Raw genomic sequence first — 17,135 nt, 5'->3', positions numbered from 1 at the left:
CCTTAGAGAAACCCAAGGTGTCCAAGCTGATATGCTTGACTTATTCTGGAACCCCTTTCTATTTTCAACCAGTCTTGACTAGCTTCACATTTGGCTCATCCTGAAGTCCATTGTCTTAACCACAGGTCCTATTCTGTCTGGTTGAAAAAGAAAAGAACTCTTCAGGAAGCTGCCAGTGTGGTGTGGATCTGTGTCCTGTTGCTGGCAACACAAGGATCAGTAATAACATAGGCTAGAACTAGTTTTCTTAACTTCCAAACCAAGTCTCGCTGTGCTTCAGTGTGTAGGGGGAGAAATCCCTGCAACTGCAGTTTGAGCCGAGTTTTAGTGACTCCAGAACTGTCAGAGATGTGACACTGGTTTTCACTTACAATATATATTTAGCAGCAATTTACTATAATTTGGTGGGGTGGCAAAAAAGAAGCAGGAGAAAAGGAAGATGGCATTTTATGCAGTGTTATACAAAAATGTAACAAGAACTTGAAAATGAAATGTTACATAAAGAAGTAAGACAGGCTCCAGAAAAAGCAACAAGTCCTCACCACTCTGCCATTTTTGAAATAGTGTATGGTTCCCTCAGCTTGGTGAGATAAAGGAATCAAACAAGCAGATACAGAGGTGATTCTGGAGCTTAACAGGTCTAGCACGCAGAGCTGTTCCACAATGAATTCTATAAAAAACGGGCGCTGTGCTTTGCAGTGTAACTTTACAGACGTTAGAGATGCATCCCTTACTTCCTGTGTTTCTCTTCTCTAACTGACTCATCAAGGCAGGTTATTTACAGATTATTTTACAAAGAAAATGGCCAGTGTAGTGCTCGAGGCTGGCTAGGTCAGGTTCATGCTGATTACCTGGCTCAGTTCTAAGGTTTAACTAAGGTTGAGTATTTTTGTTCTGTTAAAGCCAATCTAACAGCATGCGCTAAACCCAGACACTCCTGTCTTTACTCGGCACTTTTCAGTAAATGTCATGTCTCCTTAGATCATATTTCTGTAACTATTTTAAATACCAACAAAGAGCTGCACAAACACAAATTCCTCCTCAGCCGCTCATAGTGCTTTGCTTATGACATTTGTGGCAAGTCTGACTATTGTGTTTAGTCAGGAAGGAGAAAAGGGTCTTTTCTTCTAAAGTAGTACAACGTTAGTCTAGGAGGAAGAGCATCTGGCTCACCTTAACACCAGACTCACGACTGTCCACTGCCACCATCTCACCTCAGGAAATGAGCATAAAACAACTCTGCAGGCTTTTATTCATCAAACTGAATCCTTTTTCATTAGAATTCTACTCAAAGAGAAAGTCTGAGAAAATTATGTAGCAATCATCTTCCCCTTAATCTAAAAATAAAATACAAATGTGAATATGTTCACAGCATTTCATGTTTGAACCTCCCCCATGACCACCCAGAGACATGGCTGAACCAAAAGGAGGAGCTATGGACCCTCCATGGGCCCAACATCAAGAGTCTGTGCAGTAACTTCGAGATCCTTCTCTGATTAACTGTGTTTTCTCATTTGTATTTGTAGGCTGGAGAACAACTGGAAAGTCCATATCTGGGGAGGAAAACACAGAGAAACAATAAGCAAAGTTGTTTTTACCATCTTCCTTTGATAATTGGGCAAATAGTAGGTGTTTTGGTGAAATAACAAGCATGCTTATGAGACATTACCAGCATCCATTCTGTGAATTAGAGGATTATCGCTAAACCTAGGTTGGACACTGCTCATTTCTGGGGTTCCATTTTCCATGAAAACTACATGTATGGAAAATATCATTTATATGGAAGATGGGTCCTAAAGTTTGTTAGTTCATAACTGTATGCCTGATTCTTACTGGAGCAGAGAAATTAAAGCCCAGGGCTTGCCTTGGTGGAGAACTTGAGGGGAAATTTAACATAACTAGTGTCCAAGGTAGCTGCCTCCCTCTCAAGTCCACATGAAGTTCTGCTCTGGTGCTAGACTGAGGAAGAATCCTTAAAAATGTTGGAAGACAGACCAATACGCACACAAACTGTCAGCCTATGACTTCTCAGTACCCATGTCTTCTATGAGATACCAAATAATCATTCACCATCCAGTTGTTCAGTACAAGGTATACTCCCAGGAACCCAGCAGAAGTGAATGACTTCACACTCAACCTAGCACTAAGGGGTCTCTATAAAACTGCAAGAAACCTGAGCCCATAGTAAACACACACGCATAGGCACACACACACGCACAGAGAGACAGAGAAACAATCCACACTGAGTGAAAGTCCTAGAGTAACAACAAAAGATGAAATGAGATTCAGAAAGACTTCCAGTTTTGTATTTATCAAACACAAGTGTATAAAAGAATTATGTCTTAAAGTTATCAGATTTTGAAATTAATAAAACACTAGTGATCAAAGTATCTGAAATTACATTTAAAAAAACTAAAGAGTTTTTTTTAAAAAAGCTAAAAGGGGAACTAATGAAGTAGAAAACCTATTTGAAGAAATTATTCAGAATATAACAGACACAAGAAAATATAATAAGAGATTAAAAGGTATGAAGAACAGAGTTCTAAGACTTAGCCTACATATAATAATATGCTTTGCAGGAAGAAATGTTTTAAAAAGAAGAAAAGTACTATTCGAATCCCAAGGTCAAACCAACTGGATTCCCTTACAAACTAATATCTCTTTCTTACTTGCCTCTATCTTTGGTGGTGTTACGCATTTGTATGCCCATGTGTCTGTTTGTGTGGGTATATATGCTTGTGTGGATAAGTGTGTGTGTAGGACAGAAGATAACCTTAGGTGGTATTCCTCAGGAGCCATTTACCTAGGTCAGCCTTTGGCCTCCACGCATATATACGTACAAATATACTGAACCTATACACACATGTACACACACCACACTTGCTCATAAGTGATCAACCTTATCACTAAGTAAAGAGATAAAAATTAGAGCCATGGCGCCATGCCACATCCCCACAACAGACTGATACAGTCAATGTCAAGCGCTGGCAAAAATGTGAGCTTCTGTGCTCACATTAACTCTTAGTGGGAATATAAATTAACCCTTCAGTTTTTCAGAACTGCTTGGTGCTACTTAATATATTGTAGTGTTAATATTCTGTGCCTATGGGATTCCATTCCTGTGTATGAACACAAACACCCCTTAGCATTCATGTACCAAGATATACGTACAAGAACATTCCTATCAGTTGTTTGTAATAGCTAACAAAGTGGAGTCTATTCAATCATCAGTGGTAGAATAGATACAAAATTATGAGAGACTTTTTCAGAATATTATAATAGTGAGAATAAATAAATGAAATCCACAAAATGAAATTCAGACAAAAATAGGGCTTGCGACCTAGACAATAAATTTTGAAGCAAATGTGAAGCAAAATGAGACTGATTGAAAATAGAAATGTGATTGCCCTTCCAGCCTGCACCCCCACCTGCACCTGTAGCAGAGTGATGTGCCTGCCCGTGGGCCCCACAGCCTGCCTGTCTCCTAGGAGATCTGCCCTAACAAGGGACATAGGAGGACTGCTCAAACCAGGGACACAGGAAACCTGCTCTAACCAGGGACACAGGAGGCCTGCCCAAACACGAGACAGCACTGCCTGCCTCCCCAAAAGCATGATCTACTCCAGGGTACCCTCAGTTCTACTGGCCTCCAAGGAGGCCTGCTCCAATGTGAGACACCCAAGCCAGTTACCACCAGACATAACCAGATGGCAAAAGGAAAGCCCGAGAACATAAGCAACAGAAGCCAATGTAACTTGAAGCAATCCCACTAAAATCAGGGACAAGACAAAGCTGCCCACTCTCTCCCTACCTATTCAATACAGTACTTGAAGTTCTAGGTAGAGCAATTAGACGAAAAAAAAAAAAAAAAGAGAGATCAACAAGTTACAAATTGGAAAGGAAAAATTTAAGGTATCACCATTTGCAGATGATATGGTAGTATACATAAGTGACCCCCAAAATTCTACCAGAGAACTACAGCTTATAAACAACTTCAGCAAAGTGGCTGGATATAAAATTAACTCAAATCAGTAGCCTTCCTTTACACAAATAATAAACAGGCTGATAAAGAAATTAGGCAAACAACACCATTCACAATAGTCACAAATAATATAAAATACCTTGGTGTAACTCTAACCAAGCAAGTGAAAGATCTGTATGACAAGTACTTCAAGTCTCTGAAGAAGGAAATTGAAGAAGATCTCAGAAGATGGAAAGATCTCCCATGGTCATGGATTGTTATTTTTACATGGTAAAAATGGCCATCTTCCAAAAAGTAATCTACAGATTCAATGCAATCCCAATCAAAATTTCAACACAATTTTTCACAGACATAGAAAGGGCAACTCTCAATTTCATATAGAAAACCGAAAAAAAAAAATCCAGGATATCGAAAACAATTTTGAACTATAAGAAAATTTCTAGGGGAACAACCATCTCTGACCTCAAGCTGTACTACAAAGCAATAGTGATTTTTTAAAAAAGCTGTGTTTCTCATCACAGAGAAAGTTTTCAGACAGCAGATGTACAATTCACCATCTCTACTTAGTTGACAAATATCTCTCTGGACCAAAACAGGAGCCAGTGGAGCTGCTCAGTGCTCACCCTTATGTCCTGGCTCCCACCAGCCTGTTTTCTCCTTCGAGAATTCGACTGTCCTGAATTTTTTACCGGACTGGAATCGTGGCACACTTGCTTTTTATACCTAGCTTCTTTCACTTAGCGTCACATTCCCAAGTCCACCTCTCTAAAGTGTGCCCATGTTTCCTTCAGAGTCGCTGAGGTTCTCTCTGGTAGCTGTTGCTGGCACTCTGGCTCTCCTCAGGCACTCTACCACCCTTGCTGATCATATTTCATGTTGATGGGTTGAGCTCTTCCTTGAATACACATCTTAGTTCCATGCTCTTTGCAAATACTGCCTTTATGAAGCTGCTTCACTCAGTTGGTAAAACTGTTTTGTAGAGGTCCGTACTATGACTCTACCTGCCTGGCCTGGCATATGGAAGACCATTTATTATCTTATCTGCAGGACTGACAAAAAGACTGTACTGAATATTTCTTGTATCAGTATTCATCCCTTCAAATGGGTCCCATTTCTACTTCTTGATCTTCTGTTTCTGAATTAAATGTGACTTTGCTGGGGAAGCTGTAAAAAGCCTGAAACCATGTCAATCCCCTTCTGTTTCTTTTCTCAGGCTCTGTGTTTTTCCTTCGATAGGTTTAATGTCCCTGCAAATTGCCTAGCTCTCTGTGTGTTTCTGTATTTAGTATTTTAAATATTAGATAAAGAAAGATATTCTTAGTCTCCCCCCACACACACACACACTTTTTATTGAACATTGACAGCCAAACACTGACAGTGCACTTTGAGCTACCTTGTTGGGGACAGTTCTGGGCCCAATATCTGTCCCACTACCCTGGCCTGGTGCCTTAATGCTCCATGATGTCTTTGTATGAAGCATCACTAGTTTCTAGTGATATTTTCCTTCCACTGTTCTTAGACATTTGTTCCTCACTGTAGGGAAAAGGAAACTAAGTGAGGGAGGATGGAATTTCATCTCTCTCCGTTCCCTTTTCCTGGAGCTGAGCAGCAAGTGTACTACACGTCTCTAGATCTTGGCGGAAGGAGGAGCCATATGGTTGTGAGTCTAGTAAAGTTCTAGCCAGGTGACTGGCAATAACAATTAAGCAATCAACATTTTTCTGTGCTCTGAATCATATTTTTTAGATCCAAGGTCAGCACTATAACACCTTCTCTCTCTTTTACATACTCTGCTCCACCTCTTTCCATAAAAAGGAAACCACTAATCCACCAGAGATTGTTAGTGTTTACCTCAACAGTTTTGTTTGCCTTCAGCATAGAAGAGAAAAAAAAAACTGAGTTTAGCAGTTGCATTTTGATAGGCTTTCCCAGAGTGTTCAGAAATGACTGGCTTCAGTTTAAGCTTTTGTTCAAAATTCCACACTGTGGAGTTTGTAACAGGAAGACAGGAGAGTAGAGGAAATAATATTTCATAGTGTTTCACTGGTGTGGTTTCATTGTTTCAAAGACTAAAATTCATGGAAGTGCCAAACCATCTCTAGGATAAGGGCTTTAATATTGATTGACTGATTTCCAAGAGCATTACAGTCCACCCACTTTCAAACTGGGAGGGTACTTTGAGAAAGACAGGAGAACCCATTTGTGAGTTCTCTAGCTAGCAGCAAATACTGAAGGTGACAACTGTTTGGACTGTCTGCCCTTCATGTTTTAACCACGGTAGTGGGTAAATTCTACCCAGTACCACCACACATGAACAGAGACTTATATCATGTTTACCACTCCAGAGACTCTTATCAATGCAACAGCAGCAAACAGCAGGAGAGGCTGAAATGCATGCACCATAAAAATGGGCAAAGACAGAGCTTCACACGGAAATCAGACTTGTGATGCTGCTAGATTGTAGCATGCAGGTTTGTCTACCACTTTGAGTTCCTGGCAAGTAGCATGCCCACACACGCCCAGGAGCTTTCCCAGATCCGCAATTAGAAAGCACACCACACACACACACACACACACCAGTGAATCTTGAAACGTCTTGGCTACCCATTGACTGGGCCACTCCTAATCCTTCCTCTGCTATGCCAAGCCCAGTCAGGGAAGTGGCCAGAGGCCACTCACCCAGAAACTCATATTGCTGGTTGACTTTTCTTCTCCACTACTGCATTCCCTTCTTCTCTACCCCAGTCTTCTGATTCTCTCTGTGTGTCCTACCAGAGCAACTCTCAGCATCCTGCCCTGTGCTCAGCCATTTGATATTGACATCTTTACTGATAGATCAAAATCCCATTGGGGGCAATGACCTTCAGCATCAGTGAACACAGATTCCATATCAAAGCATCAGAACCACCCTCTACACCTCACCCTTTCTGTCCAATTAAAAAAACAAACAAACAAAAAACATCCTCTTCTCTCAGACATAAATTGAGCAGAACCTTAACAATCATGTAAATTACAAAGTATGATAAACAATTAGCATCTAGTCCACCATATTTGTCGATTAGATAAAGTACTCTACCATCATTCCTAACTTAAAGAGTTATAATTCTATCCCTGAATTATGTTTAGATTTTAGCCTGTAACACCATCTGAAAACCATGTGTTTACTTCTATGTCATATCTTTAATGCTTAACAATTAAGTTTGCTTATGGGACTATAATCAGTCTTCAACCCTGCCAGAAATCTGAGAATGAATTAAATATTACCTGAGTATATAGAAGCCACCAAACATAGCTTCTAAAACTTAAATTGTAGAGACAGCAGACTGTCTGGACAGTTCCCTAATTTCTTATAATGTTGGAGCACCTGTCTTCAGCTTTCTGGCATAGGATCATCTAATAGACCTTTGAAAAGCAGAATATATGAAGGACTAGCTTACCCTGTCTTGGCAGAGTTCAACAGTCGTCTATCCTGCATAGTGTGTCCTTTCCCCAGACAATATTTTGTCCACAGACCCCAGAGCTACCTCACAATAAGCAACCTCACCTGGAGGTAAAGATACTCAATTTTTCTTTGAAGGAGAATGGGGAAGCTGTCAGGAGCAGACATGTCTCATTGTCAAATGATGCTTAATAATGAAATAGCATTAAATGTCACATTCTGTGGATTTCTGATGTTTTTGAAGACTATCTATGTAAAGCATATTGAACTGTTAAACCTTAGCTACTCTTAGCCATTTCTATTTGAGTAAATTGAAAGCACTTTATTATAATTAAATCAGAATCTAACCCAAGAGTTTACCTTAAATTGTGTTACTTAATCATTGTCTTAGTAAGGGTTTTAGTGCTGTGAACAGACACCATGACCAAGACAACTCTTATAAGGACATTTAATTGGGGCTGGTTTACAGGTTCAGTCTATTATCATCAAGGTGGAAGCATGGCAACATCTAGGCAGGCATGGTGCAGGAGGATCTGAGAGCTTTCCATCTTCATCAGAAGGCTGCTAGGAGAATACTGACTTCCATGCAGATAAGACTAGGGTTTTATAGTCCATGCCCACTGTGACACATCTACTCCAACAAGGCCAGACCTCCTAATAGTGCCAGGCCCAAATCATCATATATACAAACCATCATATCTCACTCCCTGGCCCCTGTAGGCTTGCTTAAACATATGAGTCTATGGGGGCCACACCTAAACATAGTATAATGAAAAATACATTTAGTCCAACTTCAAAAGTCCCCATAGTCTATAGCAGTCTCAACAATGTTAAAAGTCCAAAGCTCAAAGTCTCTTCTGAGATTCATCTGATCACTTAATTATAATCCCCAAAGCAAGACAGGAAACCAGATGGGCAAACCCCAAACTCTGCATCTCCAGTTCTGATGTCAAAGTGGTCTTCAGACCTCCAACTCCTTTTTCTCTTTGTTGACTACAACAAACTTCTTTCTCCTAGGCTGGTTCTATTCCCTGTTAGCAGCTTTCCTCAGCAGATAGTCCACAGCTCCGACATTTTCAATGTCTGGAATCCACACATGATCTTCTTGGCTCCTCCAGCTCTGCCCTCTGTAGCACTCTAAGTTCAGGTTGATCTACTCTACTGCTGCTGCTATTCTTGGTGATCATCCATTGTACTGGCATCTCCAATATACTGGGGTCTTCCTCTGCAACTAGGCTTCACCAATAGCCCCTCATAGGCTCTTTTCATGGTGTCAAGCCTTAAACACTTTGCATGACTCCTTCAGTCGTGAGGTGTCAACTGCAACTGAGGCTGTACCTTCAGCAATGGCCTTGTATGACCTCTCAGTGACAAGACTCAGCTGCTTTTCATGACCCCTTCATGCCTTCAAAACCAGTACAACCTGGGTGACTCTTACACATTACCAAGTACAGCTGCAGCACAAGGTACAAACTTGGCTATCTCTGGAACACAGCTTCTTTGTGCTCTCAGAAAACACTTCCCAGAAGATTTCACCCGAGTGATGCTGGTCTCTTCTTAATCACCACTAATTTCTTAGCTCCAGCTAACCAGCATCAATTGTCCCAGTGGTCCCTTCCATTTGTGGCCAAAGCTGCTGAGCTATGCTGCTTGCTGGGCCTGGAACATGGCCCCCTTGTTCTTTGAATTATCACCAGATTTCTATTTTTCAATTCCTTCATTGCCCAAGCTTGGCTGTCTTGGAACTTGCTCCGTAGACTGACTTTGAACTCAGAGACCTGTATGCCTGTCTCCTAAGCACTGGGACTAAAGGTGTGGTCCATTAAAGCCTGGATTTAAGATTTCTTCACCTAGAAAGAGTAGAATGTAGACATGCCATTAAATTAAATATTGAAGAGCTAGCTGCTGGCCCTGGCTATGTATGTTCATGTATGGGGCACACTGAACAGTTGTTTGCAAACCTGTGTATTAAGTTATTGCTTTAGTACCATCTTAACAGCCTAGCATGTTATCATGGGTTCTTTCCCTAATATCTGCTTTAATGGTTAACTCCTAGTTTATGCAGTGCTGGTGGTCAAGCCCAGGACTTCATGCATACCAGCAAGCACTCTTGTATCATATTGTAACTTGTCATAATATAACTATTATTAACTGGGCATCTTCCCTCCTGTGTGATTCTGTGGCCTTACATGAGTGACTTTCCCTGTGTGTGCTCATTCATTAGGTGAAAGGTAACAAGGTCGAACCAGACCAGCACACACAGCATTCTGCTTTTAAATTCCATAATACCCCAGAGTCAAGTGGCAGCAACTTCACTCTCCTCATTGGCATTGGGAACTTACTGTTTCCCTTCTTCCTTGGAATTATGTTCTATTACTCTTAAATTATTTTAGATAAAAGTTACAATTAGGACTCAATGATTAGGAGTCAATATATGGTATAATGTTTAAAATGCTAATTTTTATAACCACTCAAGAGTGTTGTGATGCTAAAGAATGGGGTTTTTACTTTTGGTCAGGATACCGATGCCTTAACTTTTCACATTACTATAATTTAGTAAATGCAAATGAGGATTTATAGCCTAATTTTGTATTTTTTAAGTAAAAGTAAATGAATAAACACTTGATTTTAATTTTAAAAATTCTTTACCTAGAATTTACTCTGTTCTAGGTTAGCCTTGAACTCAAAGAGATCTGCTTGTCTTTGCCTCCTGGGATTAAAGGATTATACTACCATTCCTGGACCTAAATTTAACTGAGTGGACTCGCACCCCAAGGCCATTATTCCTTTAATTCAATTTAATATCCTTAAACACAGGATTCAGGTCCATTTTACTTCCTGGTACCCTGTTGTGGATAGCCCTGGCCCTGTATTTTGATACTAATTCCCCTTTCCTGTTGTTGGACTGCAGAGGATGTGTGCGTCATTACACAGGTGAGTTCTAGTGAACCTTCTGCCCATCCTAATTTGTAAAATAAAGGCTGGAGCCAGTGATTGGGCAGAAGAAGGGGAGGTGGAGATATAAAGGTTTGTGGGAAGAGAGCAGAGAGGAGGAAGACGAGGAAGGAGAGGATGACTGGGAAGCAGGAGGTAGAAGGACAAACGCAGGGTCTGGAAAATCCTCAAGTTATAAGGGTCTCATAGCTGGGGAACAGAGTAGTGTACGGGTATCTGCCCAAAATAGGCTTACAGAATATATTCATAATTACTGAGTTGTGTTTTCATTGACCGGTCTTATTTGGGTTGGAGATTTAAGTATCTCCCACAACAGTACCCCTTTAATACTCGAGCCATATATTTCATATTTTGCTTTTCTCTGGCTTACTATGCTTGTTTAAAATGCTTTTCCTGACAATTAGAGAACAAAGTCTATGATGAGCATTTCTGAAACTTCCTTTGTCAGTGCAATTAATCTGAGTCTCCTCACCTTAGCTTCAGGCAGACTCTTCAGAGAAGGGCCCAAAACAGCCACATTATTGACCAAAATACCACAAAAACAGTCTCTGGGCCACATATTGAAATTCTCCACTGAAACCTCTTGGACATACATGCACATTTCAAATCCCTCTCAGTAACAAAGTTTTCTATATTCCTTCTAGGATAACCCATTAAGCCTCATTTAAAGCATTCTATTGCTTTCCAAATCCAAAGTCCCAAAATCCACATTCTTCCAAACAAAACCATGATCAAGCCTATCACAGCAATATCCCACTCATGGTACCAACTTCTGTCTTAGTTAAGGTTTTATTGCTGTGAACAGACTCCATGACCAAGGCAACTCTTATTAGGACAACATTTAATTGAAGCTGGCTTACAGGTTCAGAGGTTCAGTTCATTATCATCAAGGTGGGAGCATGTCAGTGTCCAGGCAAGTATGGTGCAGGAGGATCTGAGAGTCTTACATCTTCGTCCGAAGCCTTCTAGGAGAATATTGACTTCCAGGCAGATAGGACTAGGGTATTCTAGCTCACACCCACTGTGACACATCTACTCCAACAAGGCCACACATACCTCTTAAGCCCAAGCATATACAAACATTCACAAACATTTTGTTCTCAAATGAGGTGCATAGGCACAATGCCTATCTAAGAGTAACAATGTTAATTTTAAATTTTGTATCAATATATAGATTCACACCAATGAAAACCTTAAATCTATATCACTATATAAATTCTGTATCAATGTAAGAGATTATAACTTCACGTTTACATCAATTACAAAGATTTCTACCAATATAAGATTATGGCTACACAATGTTTTGTTCAAAAATATTTAGCAATCCATTCCATCTATTTCCTCCATGTTCAAAATTATGACCATTTCCAAATTATCCCTTAGAATAATAATCTATCTAATTTGTAAAATAACATTAATCAGACACTCAAATCCAAGGAATCAGAGCGAGGACCCTACATAGCTTCTTCCTGCTGATTAGGAGCAACAAGAAATTCTTTAAAGGGCTAGGGAGGGTAGAAAAATTAGAAAATTGGTTAGACTTTTAAAGAAGCTAGCTTTAGCATTTGCTAATCCAGTCTCTATATGCTTAGAAGGCTTGGGGCTTGACTGAGCTTCTGACTGTATCCATCTAAAAGGTTGGATAAGGCAAAATGAACTGGAATCAGCAGCAATTCTAAAGCTGTTCTGGAAGCCAGTCTCTGGACAGCATCAGGAAATGGGGGACTGAACAGCAGGTCAGTTCAGCAACTTTGAGGATGAATGTTGTCAAAGTTGTAAATTCTGTAATATATGAATCTCACAACCAAAATTTTAGTACCATTAAGATTTTTGTATGGATTGTGCAGGAGGCACAGATCAAATAAGAATGAAATTTTGACTCTTGTTTGGGCAGGTAAAAGACAATTGTCTTTTTATTAGTTAATTTATCAATAACCATTTGTAACAAATCTTCATTCATGCCATATAAATGAGAGCATGAATAATCTTAAGGATTCCATAACCAATAAGATTTATTTTCTCGTTTTAACTGAAGTTTTGGCTAGAGACATTTTTATGTCTAAGCCAGTTACTGGGCTGTTTCCATGTCCAGCAATCAGTAGATCAATTTACCTGTCTTGTTTGATTTTCTCAAATTTTTCAAGATACTCAGGTGGCCTTCCTCTGTTATATGTGATCTATATCACCTGGAAGGGATCCCAGAGCCTTTTCACCTTTTCTGTCAACACAAAAGACAGAGCCTTTCTCCCAAAATAGCATGCCCTTGGTCCAGTAACCCGAAATTATTAGGGGTATAGCTTGACCTGTCTCCATGAGGAACTTTAACACAACCACCAAACTCGTAACCACACTCAGTTTGATAATAAAAACAATTCAAAGCAATTAAAGCAATCTAAACAAATATTATCTGTTGAGACAGTGCTTCTCCTGTTTCCTGTCCCAACCTACGTGAGATCAAGGCCTAAACTATGTATCTGTGTAAACTTGAATCCTCTCTACTATGGAGATTAATATTTCTGTGCGTACATATTGTAATATGTCCCTTTCTCTATATAAGCCTCAAGGTCTCAGTGTCTGAGATGGGCTAGGCTCCCTATCTATCCTGCTTTTGACCTAATCTTTTTTTTTTAAATTGAAAGCTTCAATATTTATAAATTTCTATTTAACTTTAATTAAATTCTCTTCTACTTGCTGTATAAACCTATTTATAGGTGCTAATTTTTATTATACTAGGCTGACAGTCCCAGAAATCCTGTATCAGCCATGTTCAAAAGTCCAAGAAATTGTCCAGACAAGACTTTTACATGTCTTTAAATCATTTGTTCCTAATTCTGTCTCTGTCTCTGTCTCTCTCTGTCTCTCTCTGTCTCTCTCTGTCTCTCTCTGTCTCTCTCTGTCTCTCTCTGTCTCTCTCTGTCTCTGTCTCTCTCTCTCTCTCTCTCTCTCTCTCTCTCTCTGTCTCTCTCTCTCTCTCTCTCTCTCTCTCTCTCTCTCTCTCTCTCTCTCTCTCTCTCTCTCTCTTTTTGTTTTTTGAGACAGGGTTTCTCTGTGTAGTTCTGGATGTCCTGGAACTCACTCTGTAGACCAGGCTGGCCTCATTTTGTGGAGTTTAATACCTGCTGCATCTACAATCTGGATTTCTGCCTCTCATCTTAAGCTCTTTGTATCAGTTTTAAATCGCAGGTTGTAATCCCTACAAGGCTGGGGCAAACCGTAAATTCCCTTCTATCCTTAAAAACAAGTAAATCAAATTTATAAATCTCTATTTATTTATCTGGTGGCTGGAGACAGGCAGTTTTACTGTCTGCTTCTCACTACCTCAGTCCCTCAGGGAACCAGTCAGGCTGGTTGCACAGCAGGAGCTCCCAGCTTCTCCAAGCTGAGGCTCTCCCAGGTAGTGGCTGTGTTCCTTTGTTTTGGTTTCTCACACTGGAGCCACAGTGACTCACCTCTGCTCCACTGAGAAGCCAGTTCTTTCCCCATATTAAACTATATCATTGTGTGTGTGTGTGTGTGTGTGTGTGTGTGTATGTGTGTATGTGTGTGTGTAATCCATCTGAGAATTTCTTAAATTGATACTGGATTCTTGCCTTCCACGTGGTACACCATGTATAGCATGTGGTTTTGTCTGTACTGCTTTGAGTTCCTGGTGAGATACATGCTTGTGTACCTGCACACCTGCCCAGGAACTATCTGGGATTCTCAAATAGAACACACACACACACACACACACACACACACACACACCAATTAATCTTGGAATGCCTTGGGCACTCCTAATCCTTTCCCTGCTACCCCAGGCCCAGTCAGGGAAGTGGCCAGAGGCCACTTATCCAGAAACTCAGATTGCTGTTTGGCTTTTCTCCTCTGCTACTGAGTTTCCTTCTTCCCTTCCCCAGTCTTCTGATTCTCTCTCTGAGTCCTACCAGAGCAACTATTGGTATCCTGCCCTGTGCTTAGCCATTTGCTATTGGCATCTTTATTGATAGATCAAAATCCAATTGAGGGTAATGACCTTTAGTGTCAGTAAACACAGATTATTGATCAAAGCATCAGAACCAGCCTCTATACTAGTCCAAGTCAGCAAACTGGTTTTTAAAAAGACGAATCAATTAGTAAAAGTGATTTGATACTTCAAATATGGATTTTTATAAATTAAGAAGTATAACATTTTATAATTTGTCCTTAAATTGAAATTTGAAGTGGTTGATTACATAATTTAAAGGGAAGTGTACTTTTCTAGTTAACTCCTATTCTTTTCCTTTTCTGGAGTTATTTTAGCTGTTTGAGCATTTCATACATGCATATAATGTATTTTAATCAAATGCAGCATTCCCTCCTTCAGTCTCTCCCCATCCTGCCTTTCCCTCCTGGCTTCATGTGTGCCTTCCTTTCTCTCAACCCATGGAGTGCATGTAATACTTCCATATGTATATTATGCACACCTACTAAAGCAGTGGTTCTCAATCTGTGGGTTTCAACCCCCTGGGGACTAAACAACTCTTTCACAGGAATTGCCTAAAACCATCAGAAAACACAGATATTTACATTATGATTTGTAACAGTAGCAAAATTACAGTTATGAAGTGGCATCATAAAAAATTTTATTGTTGGGTGTCACAACATGAAGAACTGCAAAGGGTTGCAGCATTAGGAAGCTTGAGAACCATTGTTCTAGAGCATGATCCAATCTCCCCAAGGCTCATGGATCATTGAAGAAAGGTTAGAAAGATTCTAACAGTCAGAAGTAGTGGACTTTGTAGGGAAACAATATTGTCTGAACATGACAGGCCCATATGAGTTCACAGAGGCTGCAATTGTATTTACAAGACCTTTGAGCTAACCATGGGGAATGGGGAAGTATCATCAAGTCCCAACGCTTGATAACATCTGTTCTTTCTTTGGTTGGTATAGTAAGATACACGAAGGAAAAGTTCAGCAGCTGTTTGCTTTTATTTTGGAGAGAAAATATCTTCATATTTGATTTATTATATTTCATATTTTAGCATTTCTGAGTAAGGAAATAACAAGAGAAAGAACTACTGCCTTTCCTTAAAATCAGTATTTATGCACAAAAGAATAAATTTGCAGCTATAATCTTCACTTCACTTATGGGCCAAATTTCCAAGCACAGGATAATCAGATATATAGCACTTAAATGAATAGTTACTATAAACCACCAATTCCTGTATTAATCCACACACTGTTCTATTATACCTCAATTAGCTCTCCCTTCTTTCCCCTTTCTAGGGAAATGTGTACAGTACCATCATCATTCAGACCACAGACCATAAGCACAGCCCCTAGAGTCTGTTTTTTCCTGCTTATAAGCCTTAATTTGCATTAAAATTGTCAGTAAGTTACATATGTCTCTGAATTAGGGAGATACAAATATGAACCTGGACATTCAGCCAGTGGTTTAGGGAGGTTGCACTGGTTCCCCCAACCCCGGTGAAATCCCTACAGCTATTCAGAACATTTAAAAAAAATAATTCAAAGTACCAAAACTGGTAGCTTCAAACACTTTATGGTTAGGGAAGCTGTGCTGAATGGCTTAGTAGCCACTGAGGTGTGGATGTGGTTTCATATAGGCGAGATCATAGGCAAATGTGGCGTTGTTGGCTATTATGTTTGAAGACCAATCTTTAACTTCCAATCTGAGTTCTTATTTGAATGTTCTTGGACCATGTGTAATGATACTGCTATCTGAATAAAATACGAGCTATCCAATAAACAAACAAACAAACAAATGAACGTGAACCTAACTATTGCAACTGACCACAAATGAAGCCTAGATTCTCACAATCAGATGTTAGGTGAGCAGTGGTGGTTCCAGCACACAGGTAATGAGACTTAGGCCACAGAGACTCTTACCATTACAGAACCATTTGCATAGACCTAAAACAAAAGCCATTTTTGTCAAAGCCAGAAAAAGCATTGTCTCTTTCCACATTGACCTTTTTCATGATATGTCTTTCTGACAATGGTTCCAAAATAAAACTTATTAAGAGATTTGGTTAAAGAGAAACATAATTGAAAGTAAATTTTGTATAAGTTCAATGAGACCTAATTTTGTGTTTTGCAGCAAGTAGTGTATAACTAGTTATTGCAACCCACACAGGTGTAGGAATGGATTAAGGAATTCTCCTACAGCTCACTATGCCAACCCATGTGCTGGGAGTACATTAAATCCCACGCCAGAGACTGTGACACACTATCTGAATGTGTCCTCTGGGCTCTGAGCCCAGGAGGATCAGGAGTTGTGACATAAACATGGTCTTGAATGTATAGAGTAAAATAGTCTGTGGAAAATTCTTCCAAATCTTAAACTTTATATGTGTTAAATAAACTACATAGTTTTCTCAAATTTGACAATAATCTAGTCATATACAACACTGTCAACATGAGCTGTACAGCTAGAAGAAACTATTCTAATTTATTAATAATAATATAATCAACTAAGTTTTGTTTGAATACAGTAGAGAAAGGAGTTGCTTTTATATTTTCTGCAGAAAATAATATAGTAAATTTATATTACATGGATATACAATCAAAGAATATGCAACCATAGGACAATACCACAAACTAGGTGGCTAAGTCATTGTTTCTTCCCTCCCCCCCCCCAATTTTGTGACATATCCATGGTATTTGTCCACTTTTAAACTCATTAATTTGTTGTGATTACTTTCATTTGAAGCAAATACTGGTGTTCAGAACTGTGTGTTATTCTCATAAAGAGGTTTGCCCAGATTGCATAAA

General features: G+C 39.6%; 1 protein-coding gene across 10 annotated transcripts in view; it reads right to left on the bottom strand.

Moving 5' to 3' along the window:
* Window positions 1-1,233: 1,233 nt before the first annotated feature.
* Window positions 1,234-17,135, bottom strand: part of Dnajc5b (DnaJ heat shock protein family (Hsp40) member C5 beta) — a 101,270-nt gene continuing 85,368 nt past the window's right edge. For all 10 annotated transcript variants that reach the window (XM_076932174.1, XM_076932177.1, XM_076932173.1 and 7 more), the window contains one exon: window positions 1,234-1,553. In XM_076932174.1, the coding sequence (XP_076788289.1) occupies window positions 1,459-1,553 (95 nt within the window). In that variant the 3' untranslated portion in view covers window positions 1,234-1,458. The remainder of the gene's footprint in view (window positions 1,554-17,135) is intronic.

This window comes from Arvicanthis niloticus, chromosome 4 (genome assembly GCF_011762505.2).
Source record: "Arvicanthis niloticus isolate mArvNil1 chromosome 4, mArvNil1.pat.X, whole genome shotgun sequence".
Lineage (NCBI taxonomy): Eukaryota > Metazoa > Chordata > Mammalia > Rodentia > Muridae > Arvicanthis > Arvicanthis niloticus.
The sequence above is the reverse complement of the archived record's forward strand: the minus strand, read 5'-3'. Positions and strand labels throughout refer to the sequence as shown.